General features: G+C 37.0%; 1 protein-coding gene across 4 annotated transcripts in view; it reads left to right on the forward strand.

Moving 5' to 3' along the window:
• Positions 1-12262, forward strand: part of LOC145998908 (uncharacterized) — a 69801-nt gene that overhangs the window by 52692 nt on the left and 4847 nt on the right. The window contains exon 4 of one of the 4 annotated variants that reach the window (XM_083135659.1): positions 4120-7522. The exons of the other annotated variants lie outside the window; for them this stretch is intronic. Within the exon in view, the coding sequence (XP_082991785.1) occupies positions 4120-5735 (1616 nt within the window). The 3' untranslated portion in view covers positions 5736-7522. Of the gene's footprint in view, positions 1-4119; positions 7523-12262 lie in introns of those variants that run through there. 4 annotated transcript variants of the gene reach the window in all.

Genomic DNA, 12262 nt, shown 5'->3' on the forward strand with positions numbered 1-12262 from the left:
TTTCTTGCCTTCCAGGTTTATTATTGTTTTTAAGTTGTGGACATCAAACCAGGTCTGGTGAATAGGGAGGGTCGAAGATACACCGTAGTCAGGGTGATGGTGGCATGGTGTATTGATGTGATGAAATCCCTACTTTCAGACTGCCAACTGTTTCTTTTTTTCTGACTGTGTCTTTTAAGCAATTCATGGTATCTTGTGGTATTCTTTGCTTATCGACTACTTGGTTAGAATGTACTCGCAGTGCACCAGTTCTTAAATATCAAAGAAAACATATTAGCATCCCTTTCAAATTAGATCAGATTTGGTAGGCTTTCTTTGGTCTTACAGAATGAGATAGATATCTTCCACTGGGAGGACATCCCTTTTGTTTCAGGGTTGTTTTCATACACCCAATTCTCACCTCCTATAACAACAGACAACATAAAGTTTGAATCATTTATGACTGTTAGTGCCCTTCCACATGTATTCTTTTGTCTGAGGTCCACAAGTTTGGCTGACACACAATGCATTCCCAGGAACTGTTAGAATTTTTTGTGACATGGCTCAAATAAGATTCCAATTTATTTCAAAACCTTTTGCATCATCAACTGCCAAAGTTGACTGATCACATCATTCAAGAGAAATTTTCTCATCACTACCTATACGGTGTACGCATTTAGAAGGAACATGAGTTCAGCCAATACGCAGCCAGTGCTTTCGCGCTGCTGCCAAACCAACTGCTAGCGGAAGGGAAACACAGATAATTCGCTGTGTCCAATATTCAGCTTTTTATGGGTATAATGCATGCACGTGATATTTGAGTACAATGAAATATATAGTGAAGAATTCTACACAGGATTATATCATATCACTGCAGCATATAAGAGAAACTCGTACCTCAGAGAAGTTTGAAGGTACGTATTTATTGTAGGGAAACTGCAAGGTCATCATCATCGCTCTTGTTTCTGTTTTCTGGCATGTTTCCCAGGAGATTTGAATAGGAGTTCGCCGGTATCTGTTGTAGATACTTTACCCTGTTTTATAATATGCAACACAGTATGCGCACATACACCACATGCTTTAGCCGTAATCGACTCTGAGAAAACACTGTTTCAGCATGCACGTCTTGCGAACGCCAATTCCTTGAAGTAAGAATAAGCTTTAAAACTAAGATTTCTGTCTTGTGAACGTAATACGAGTATTTACCCTTGGTGGCTGTACTAGGTTTCGAGAGCGACATTATTAATTTGATTTGATTTGCTTTATTTTACTTTGCTTTTCTGTCACTTTTGGCTAATTGCGAAGATGGGAATGAGTGATGATATAATGAAATTGATGAAGGGACGTTCATAAACATCCATGTCCAGGCCAGGATTCGAACCTGGGACTCCTGGCATTGTAGAGCAATATGCTAACCACTCCACAATGACGCTGGCACGACATTATTAAATAACACTCACGCAACACACACACTATTGCACAACAATCGAGCATAAGGGCTGTATTGCACATCATGCTACGACGCCAGGGGTTCGAATCCAGACCTGGGCATGGATATTTGTGAGTGTCCATTCATCAATTTCATCATATCATCACTCATCTCCATCTTCGTAACTTAGCCAAAAGTGGCAGAAAAAGCGAAGTAAAATAAATCAATCAATAAAGGCTGTATTGAATCCTCTCACAACTGTTCTTCATGCCGTAGCAGTAAAATTATCTTACACCGCCCTTGTTATGAAAATGCTGAACTCAAAACTGACCCAGACTCACAATGTTTGTGAACGCACAAGACAATGAAAGGTCATTGTGCATATTCAGCCGAATTTGACACCCATAGCTTTACCAAGATACACAACAACTCATCAGGGACACGGTGACAATGAAAAAACAACAGACGGAACACGTAAGGAAAACGAAAGGGTCATTGTGTGTGAATGTAGAGACGTGTTGTTTCCCGTGTTTCTTCGAGAAACGATAACTCCAGCTGTAGGCGACAGAAATTCATGGGACTTGGACAGTCAGGTTCAAAATGTCGTGCCCCATCTTATGATGAATCTTAAAGTGGCAAGTTTTATGAAAACTTCTTGCACGCAAGAAAAATACAGAACACGGCGTTTAACTCGCACACCGCAGTCTCCTAACTGTACAACGTTGCACTCCTGCCATTGGCTGGTCGCCACGCACACCCTCTGCGTGGCTCCGCCCGATATCGCTTCTAAAACCATGCATCGTATAGGTATGTGTGGTTCATAAAATTTTAAAACTGAATTTGATGCTGCTACTTTAGCAGCTCCAGTGCAAAAATATGATATGACAAAGCACACAAAAGAGTGTCCTGCATTCATCTCCTGAGTGGCCACAGCAGCAGGAATTTATGCACGTGTAATCATACAAAGTTGCAACTTCCTCTGAACACAGCAGTATGCCGGAGCCACGATCAAGCTGCTTGCTTCACCTCTTCATTATTCCTGAAATGCTGGCCTCCAAGGAACTCCTTTAAGAGTCCAAACAGGTGAAAATTGAGCGAGATTTGGACTGTAAGGGGTGTGTGGCAGTAACTCCTGGCCAAGTTCCTGTAGTGGACAAATCGTGTCATGGGCAGTATTCAATCATGCAGTATCTTGCAGAATGGAACATCTTTAGTGGTCAAACCAGTTTGTGTTTTCTTGAGAGCATCATTGCTCCCCTAGAGAGATGCATCTGTACTACAAGTTGGCTATATGTTATCCATCGATTTTGAATGATCAGGCATTCCACTTGCTGAATGCTCATAGGTGTGACTGCAATGGGTTTCAAGCATCCTTGACCAGGATCATCTTGCACTGATGTGCTGTTGTCTTTAAACTGTGGATATTTCGATGGGAATCCTTACCTTATTACACAGGATGTTACCATACAACATGCAAATGCTTTATTAGGGCTAAGAGCCCACTGTTCTGTGCTTGAAGTCTCCTATGAATTTCACTCAGTTTTACGCCTTCATTCACAAGAAATTTCATCACAACTTACTGTTCCACGTTTGCACATGCAGGCTTGTCTGGCATCTTGTATAAGAAGTGACTCACATTTTTCACGATGTTAGCGGTCTATGCAGTACTAGTAGATATTCCTCTCTTACAAGTAAAGTATTTTATATACATCTGGGTGCAATCTGATATTCTTAAAAATTGAAAGTGCCAGATTAACTTGAACGACCCCCGTATATTGGTTGACAATTAGCAGCATATATGTGTAATGCAATGTTGGTATCTTACATGTTTAGTTTCCATGTGCATGGCCTTTATATTTAATTTGTTTAATATACATCTACCTGGAAGGTGGATGGTGATGAAATCAGTGTCTACATGTTTTAAGCAATGCTTCAAGTCTAAACAATGCTCTCAACAATTTTTCATGGAATCTTGATTAGAAATTTCAACATACATATTTTCTCATATAGTGGACACACATCAAGAAAAAAACTTTTCCTAACATTTTACTAGCAGAGGTCTCATTTCAGCACTGCAAGACCCTTTAAACTGCAATGTCATCTTGGATGTAAGCAACCATAGAGAACAATTTCACATTTGGTACTGACATTTTCTTCATTTTCTGTCAAACAACTTGCATACTAATCTGTCGGATTCTAAATAGGCATTTAGAATTATAAAATATATCTGTTACCAAATACAAGATTGTGAATGATATCTATGAGAAATTTAGTAACATACTTTTTAATATAAAATAATAAAGAAATGGCTATAGACAGAAAAGTATAGAAAATGTCACAAACTAGAAATAATAGTTATATAAGCCTAAAAGTACTGAAAAGAAACTTCAACTATTACTCTGTCCTTTGGTGGAATACTTCTTGTATACTATGATTCAGCTGCAAGAAAATATTCACTCCTGTTTCAAGTGAGTTTTTTTAACTACTAACACTATTACACTAGCTTCTTGTTTTGTGGTCTTCTTTACTGTTACCATGGTAGGTAGCTATGCTTACACAAATGTCATCTTTCATCAACTCTTCATGCTTTTATATTAATACATAAAATTAGTGGTCATAATAACATGCATGTGAAGGGGAATAAATTACTTTTTTGTGTATATCAGACACTGAGATTCATACTTAGGCTTCCACTTGTTTGTCTTTTTCAGATCCCAAGAAAATTGTTAGTCCTCATATTCCCCTTCGCTTGAATAAGGTAGTAGGGATGCTCGACCCAAGTTTCACATTTCAGAAACAAGATTTCTTGCGCCACCATGAGAATGAGATGGAGAATGATAAAGAAGAGGTCTGTGGTGAAGTGTTTAAAGGGTCCCGATATGGATATCCTTTCTTCCAAGAAGGTTTTGTGGCAGAACCATGTGACTATGCTCGTCCACTCAGTGACTTGATCACGGTGCTCATCAACGCTGTCGGGTACAGTGATGGAAAGCTCAGAAAATTGTACATGGCTTTGCAAGGAACCCAAGAGTACAATGACAACATGTTGGTGTTGGTTGCGAGTGACAGTAATCAGACAGACTTTGTCAAGAAGTTCAAAAATGTTCGTGTTGTTCGTTTTAGAAAAGAGAGTGGTGGTAGAGTTTGGAATGGACTAGTACGGAATGTCAGAACTCCATACACTTTGATAGCTAAAGATATCATGCATTTCAATTCGTATGCTCGTCTTGAAAGGCAGATCAGGGTAATTTCTTCAGTGAAGTCTGTTGGAGTAGCTGGTGGGGCATTCAGAAATATTACTGGTTACTGGAAGGTTGGATGCTATCAAACGGACATTAAGAATTTCTTCCTGAAGTATTTTGAGGGGTATCGTTACTCTTCAGAAGACTGCATGTACTGTGATTATCTGGAAGGACCTTTTGTAGCACGGACGTCAATTCTTCATCAGATTCCGTTCAGTGAAGAACTTCCAAAGGAAGTTGTGATTGAGAACTGGTTTTTGAAAGTAAAACAGGCCAACATTTTAGTTGTTAACTGTCCCGATGTTATGTACTTCACTTGGGGTATTGCTCAGGGTGTCAAAACAAAACGAATTTCATGGGTTTCCCTAGCTCGCCAGTGGGGGGTTAATAGGGTGTTCATCCCTCCAAACACTCTTCACTTCTTCTCATGTAAAGAAGTAGGGCTTACCTGCAAAATAGCATTAGAAGATAACCAATTCCTTCTTCCATCTTGTTGCATGATTCAAATGGCAAGAGGCTTAAAGGCTATTGACTCGTTTTCTGAGGAACGGGCACTTAGGTATGAGGTCAAGTCTGATTTGGTGCTTGGGGCTGTCAAGTTTAGAAGTTTCTCACCATGGCATCTTAGTGGCAACATAGCATTCAACAACACAGACTTTGATGCATACCATAAGGCAGAACAGTGGTTCCAAAAGAAAGGATTTAAACTAGACTCGTTTCACAAATCCAAAAACTCCTCGAGTATTTTCAACTTCCACATGACAAACATGAATTTCGAAATGCGAGGTACCAACGAGTTAAGTTCTAAGTTTCTGCCACATGGACTTCACGACATTCCAACAAAAGTAAATGTTCATGGGATATGGGTGAAATCCCAAACCAACCCTGGGCTTTATGTTCGCAACAGGTACGGACCAAACTACCTGAAGCATTTGCAGTCTGTGATGCAGTTTGGCATGGCTGATGACATCGCTAAACAAGTTCTGCCCACTTTGTTCCCTTGTTCCAAAAAATCTCAACATGTTTGCTTAATGCATTATTCACTAGATGGAAATACTGATTTTGTCCAACAATTCCTGCACTGAAAGATTACCCTTTTGTTATACCTTAACAGGAATAAATGAAGAACAATTAAATATAATATTTTCTGTAATTCAAATCACAGCCTGTGACATTATTTTTACCACTATTCATTGTTCTTTCAGTCACAGTTATTAATAATTAACAAGTTACATTTACTCTACTGTTGTTTGAATTGATCTCTTGTGAACTGACATAATCTGGGGTGGATAAAATATAAGGGTAGATTTGGAGAACATGTAGGATGTAAATACTGGATGAACTCAAGTTATGGACACTACATACAGTTTACTGTACCATGTTCTAAACAACAATGAATTAATCTAGTTCTACTGTAGTTGCCCATTGCAGATTCTCTTTCCATTAGGTTATCAGCATAGTTCAGACCAGGGGTAGACAAAACTAAAAATAATTCCGGCACCAGCACCTTTTTCTCAGGAGCCAGTTTTTTTTTTTTTTTAATATGGGTCATGGATCCAACTATGAAAGCTATGAAATCTGATCCTAAAACATTTAATTTATTAATTAATACAAGATTGGATAAAAGTAATTTATTCCTTGCTCTAGAGTGGCCTTCTTAAAGAAGGCTCAACTGGTAACAGCATGAATAACTGTGCAATACATTCTAATACATGACTGTGTCTACCATATTGCTGTAGATTTTAAAATTCGGCTAGCAACAGTGGAAAAGGTTTAATGACATGTTTATTATTCTGATTTCAAGATACACATGACACAGAAAACACACAAACATTAGAAAACACATACTGTACTCGATATTGTATAAAAAATAATGGATATTTCAGTAAGTGAACTCGAAATATTAAAAAAAAAAAATGAAAAAATGCAGTCGCCGGGTGAAAATTTTCAGGTGCCATGGGGACTGGGCACCCGGTAATTTTCTACCCCTGGTCCACACTATTTATGCATAATATCCCTTTCATGTTTATGATAAAAAAGAAGAGCCTTGGAGTCTACTTCAAACATTACTTTGCTATAGAAACACCATTGCACTGGCTATGTAGACCACTTTTAAATTTTTAGAGTTCCATTAAATTTTTTTATTGGTTTGTTTGACACCCAACAAGCAAATTGCAAATACAGGGTTGCTACAAATTTTTGATTATGAAATTCGCTGACATTTCCAGGTTTTCCAGTCCAAAAATGAAATTTTTCTAGACATGTTTATCATCATGATTTTTGCTTTTGAACCTTGTGTTTTTTAATTAAATATATAATCCGTTAATTATTATGAACATTCAGTTTCACAACATCTTTTTTTAGCAAATTTCATTCCACACACACAAGAAGATGTGAAATTTCAAAGAGTAAAATGTAAAATTACAATCGGCATCAAATTTATCACGTGCTACAATCACATGCATCTAGCTAGGCTAAGGTAACAGAGGTACATTATTTCACCATAACAGATCTCCACAATATAAAAACAACAGAAAAAGTTCATAAACCATACACAATTTTTCATTTTCTGGCAGATTTATAATGTCGTAGAAAAATGCTGCTTTTTTGCTTACATTTATAAGTACACAGCATTTGAAGAAATTTTTGTTGCATATAGGAATTCTATAGGAAATGCCAACAAGACTAAGATCTATAAAATAATAGACGATAACCTCATCTTCACCAACCTTTCCGATAATTATGATCATATTGTCAATGTACTTTAGTTATGAATCAGATATCTGGACTGGAAGTTTTACTTTGATTTCTAATATCTAGTATTATAAAAGTGAAATTTATTACAGAAATTCGTAGGAACCTTAATTTATCACAAGACTGAGAATCATAAGAACAAAAGAAACAAGTTTCTAAACTGAATCTTTTTTGGGAGTGGAATCACAAGAACTGAATCCAAAAGTGGAAGTGAACTGCTTGTTTTTTGCAACTTTTTTCTCTTGGAGCCTCCAAAATGCATGTCAATTCCAGACGATCTGCAAAATTCCCTGACATTTCCCTGCTTTCCAGATGCATAGCAACCCTGAAATAGGAGCTCCTTGATTAATGAATGATTTCTTCAATTGCAGTGTCATTAATGTTTCATATTTGGTTTCATAGAGGGTAACTTTTTATGCTCTTCAGTTTTAATGGAATACATACTCCTTGATGACTGTGGTAAAAAACTGACCATTTAAGGTGGAAGGAGCATTAATCTTCTCCCTGCATTGGCATATCTGTGGGATTTTTATTGTCAACACTGAGCAGAAGGCTACAAAAACATCTTTCCAAAACATCAGATCCTTCTCTAGCTGTCAATTCTATAAGTCATGAAATGGCTTCAGACTAATGAATAAGCATAAGCATTATTAGAATTTTATGTCAAAAATTTAGGAGGAGATTGTATCCCAGGGACTTTTAATACAGATCTTTTTGTTTCCAAAATAAACAGTGTAATATAAAGATAATTTCATCACAATCCATCAATTCATTTACTGCAATTTTTTCTACTTGTAATTGTCTTGAAGATAAATACATGGGTTTTGGCTGTAAATCACTGACAATTTTCTCAGTGTGTAGAGAACATCAAGGCAAACAATTTTTCTTAGTAACAAGTTTGCTTGTTGGGGCCTTGTTTCAATGCTACGAGCCATCAAAAAATGGCATTTTCTACCCTGTATCTATGCACCTCCATAGAACAGCTTCATAGTTGTCACTGGCATATCTCTTTGCAGTTGGATAAGATTCTAGCAGCAACAGTACACTATGGAAACCATCCATCAGAGAGACTGTTTGGGTGAAATCACCGATCTTCCTCTTTCCATCAGCTTGTAAATTCACATAGGTAGATAGTTCACACTAAAATCCACAACTGGCTAGGCAAAAACCAAAAAAACAATTTATAAAGATAAAGTTCCTTTGTAACAGATATTTACACTCCTCCTTATCATACTACAATTTTCTTTCAGAAATTTTTTTATAAAAATTAATGGCATCCATGAATCTTTGTCACATGGTTGTATACACACAGCATACAAAATGCTTGCCATTCTTTGACGATTCATAGCATCAAAATGAGCAAAACATCATTAAGGAAAGTTAATGACCTGGTGAAAATGTATTGGTGATTGCAACGTTCTGTAAACCTCCATTCCCCGAAAAAAAAAACTTCTGACAGGATTTTCCCATGCTTCAAATAATCATATACTAAAAAAAAAAAAGTTAATTTAAGCTATTACATTTCACTGTTCGTAAAATGGAAATGTAGTAAGTGATTGGTTATTTACAATTTCAAGTTTTTAACGGCTATCTTTTTTTTTTTTAATATTAAAATGCATTGGTCCTTTAAGAGTTTAGAAATTGCTATACACTATTACAAGATATAAAATAGAGGATGCTTATAAGTGAATTTTATCATGTAAAAGGGACACTTAATTTTAGTTTCCCAGAATTTTCTCCAACGAAATACATAAATTCACATAGGTAGATAGTTCACACTAAAATCCACAACTGGCTAGGCAAAAACAAAAAAACAATTTATAAAGATAAAGTTCCTTGTGCATATAGCAACGTGCCATGAAGGCACATTTAGGGGATGTGGGGGTAGGGCCACAATTATACAAACTATTTTGTTAGTTTGTAATAATTTGACGTGCAGATGGCACAAGCTGTTTCTGTTCACATGTTTGCTAAATGATGACCTTTCTAGCAGAAACCACGTAACAATGTCGATGTCTCTCTTTTGGGGAAAATCAGGCTGTGAGTAATCAATATGGAAAGACACATCACACTAAGCACTACCACGATAACTGCAAAATGAACTTCTTGGAATGACATAAAAAAGTGAAGAATAAAATAGGAAGTTGAAACACCACTGGAACGCTGCTTCATTTTCAGCAGATGACATTTTACTCTTTTCTGAATGGCACAGAAACTGTTGGGTGATCGCTAGTTGTGCAGGGAAGATGACAGGTTGGAACAAATCAGTTTAAGACAAACTTCACTATTCATTCTAGTATTTTCACCCTTTTCTTGAAGCTGACCAAACCAATGAAAACTCTTCCATTTTTTTTTCATATATCTAAGGTATTAGAGGTTTCCCATCACAATACTTCTGCATCATCTCCTGATCGATTTGTTTGATAGATTCAGTTATACATTCCCGTAAGTTTTTTAAGATAGCAATCTTTCAGAAAACCCAAAAGGAAGAAATTCACCACAGTAAAAAAGGTAAATCGTTCTGAATGGACAGTTAAGAAAGCTTCTATAATTAATTACTTTTCTGCTATCCTGTAGTCCTTTTTTAATAACCCTGTATAATGCTTTTGAGGGATGATAATTCTACAATTTAGAAATTACTTTGTTTGATATGGAAGGTTTAAGATAACTTAAAACCAATACTTGATGGTTACCAGTGTCACCAAAATCTATTTGAAGTTAAAACAACTTCACAAACACTACAGAATATCTTTTACATGTGAATAAATAATGGTCTTTCTTGAGTTGCAAAACTAACATTCTAGACAACCCTGCTAACAAGTTAATATGCAGAAGTATTGTACCTTTCCTCCAAAAAAAGCTGTGGACAACTACGATTATCTAATTCATTTAAAAATGCCACACACATATGTACAAACATACATATATATATAGTTGATGCTGTTTTTCATACTCCTTAGACTAACTGTGATGAAAATTGTGGACAGATCCCCCCTGAAAGGGAAAAGCGTACTCCACAAAATTTTCTTCCATAATAATGTTTTTATTATCTAAAAATTTCATATGTATATGTTCTATAGAGTTTTCTAAACATAAGTCACTTAATGTTAAACGTTATTTCCGTTTATGGCACACAGATGCAATTTTTAGTGGAGAATATTTCTCATTCTTTTGGTACATTATTTGGTATGTATGAATTCATCCATAAAGATACCAGGGTTGGAACTTAAATAGTGGCAACACTGCTGTGGAGACACTATGCAATGGAATGTAGTAGTGGCGCTGATAGCACACGTTGTTGACATACCTACCTTACCTCCGAGTAAATGGACTCGCCCGTCCCACGTCACAGGCAGGCGCACAAGCGAGGGAAACACAGTCACTTGTGAGCGAGCGGTCTAACGTGAAGGTCACTATGTTTTCCGAACAGGAACAATTGAGTTGGATCAAGATTGAATGTGCCAGAGGTCGTACAGCACGACCGTGTCATCAAGGGCTTCAAGAGGCGTGCGGGGAATCGGCATTGCCGTACAGAACAGTGGCACGGTGGGTAAAAGCGTCCAACAAATGGCGTCATTATGGGTCGCCGCGAAAGTCGAAAGTGCGTCAGAGCCCCAGTGTGGTGAAAGTTATGGTGATTCTCGTGTACGACTGTGATGGTGTTATCCTAACGCATTACGCGTTCCTCCACGGCAGACTGTCAATGCCCAGTATTACTGTTCATTTTTGGAGCATCAACTGCGACCAGCTTTGCGAAAGAAGCGGCGACACTTGCTGCGCAACCCACCCATCGTTTTGCACGACAATGCACGGGTGCATACAGCGCAAGCTGTGGCTGCTCTGTTCGGTCGATGGGACTGGGAAGTACTGTACCATCCACCATACTCCCCGGACTTAAGTTCTTGTGACTTTGATTTGATTCCGAAGATGAAGGAACCACTTCGTGGCATTCGCTTCAGAACTGTTCCAGAGATTCAACAGGCAGTAGACCGCTCCATTCGCACCATCAACAGAACAGGCTCTGCTAACGGTATACTATGCCTTCCACATCACTGGCAACGGGTTCTACACAACGCTGGTGACTACTTTGAAGGACAGTAACAGGTACAAACATGTAACTCTTGTGTATCGGTTGTGAATAAATAGTTGCCACTATTTAAGTTTCAACCCTTGTAATTGTCCTACAATGCACATTAAAGACATAAAATTAACTGTTTCATCATTTTTTTTTGCATGAATAATACTTTAGTTACTTATTTACATGTATGAAACTCAAGTTTGTAATTCATCTTGTATGTAAACTGTTGAACATTAAACCACTGAGAAGATGGTATTGTAAAATTTTTAACTATATATATAATAAATTTGTGTTCATATGAAAATGACAGAATACCTTTCACATTTCATTAAATGAATGTTGAAGATTTTTTGCATACTTTACATTTCTTTCAGTCTGTGATGTAAGTAAGTTCCACAAAAGTGACATAAAAATTAAAATGCTGTTTGTGTACTATGTAATTCATAAAACACTAACATTTCATTTTATGCACTGACAAGCTAATCTGGACTGGACTAGCAGTTCAAGTGGGATCCAAACCACGCAATGTATTTCCACTGGGAATCGGACATGGAACAATCTGAATAGAAGGCAACAATATTATCATACATATCTAGTCAGTCTTCAAAACAGGGTAATTTGCCAATAATGTTCAGGCCATGAGCATATGAGAATTTTTTATTTAAAAAAAAATAAAAATGGAACTAAACAGTGGCAGTTAGATGGGCTTTATTATTATTATTACTAAGGAAAAAAAATGAAACATGTTACCTTCTTGTTGCAACTAACAGGACAACTATC

The sequence above is a fragment of the Lepisma saccharinum genome, chromosome 14 (assembly GCF_977018435.1).
Source record: "Lepisma saccharinum chromosome 14, izLepSacc3.1, whole genome shotgun sequence".
NCBI lineage: Eukaryota > Metazoa > Arthropoda > Insecta > Zygentoma > Lepismatidae > Lepisma > Lepisma saccharinum.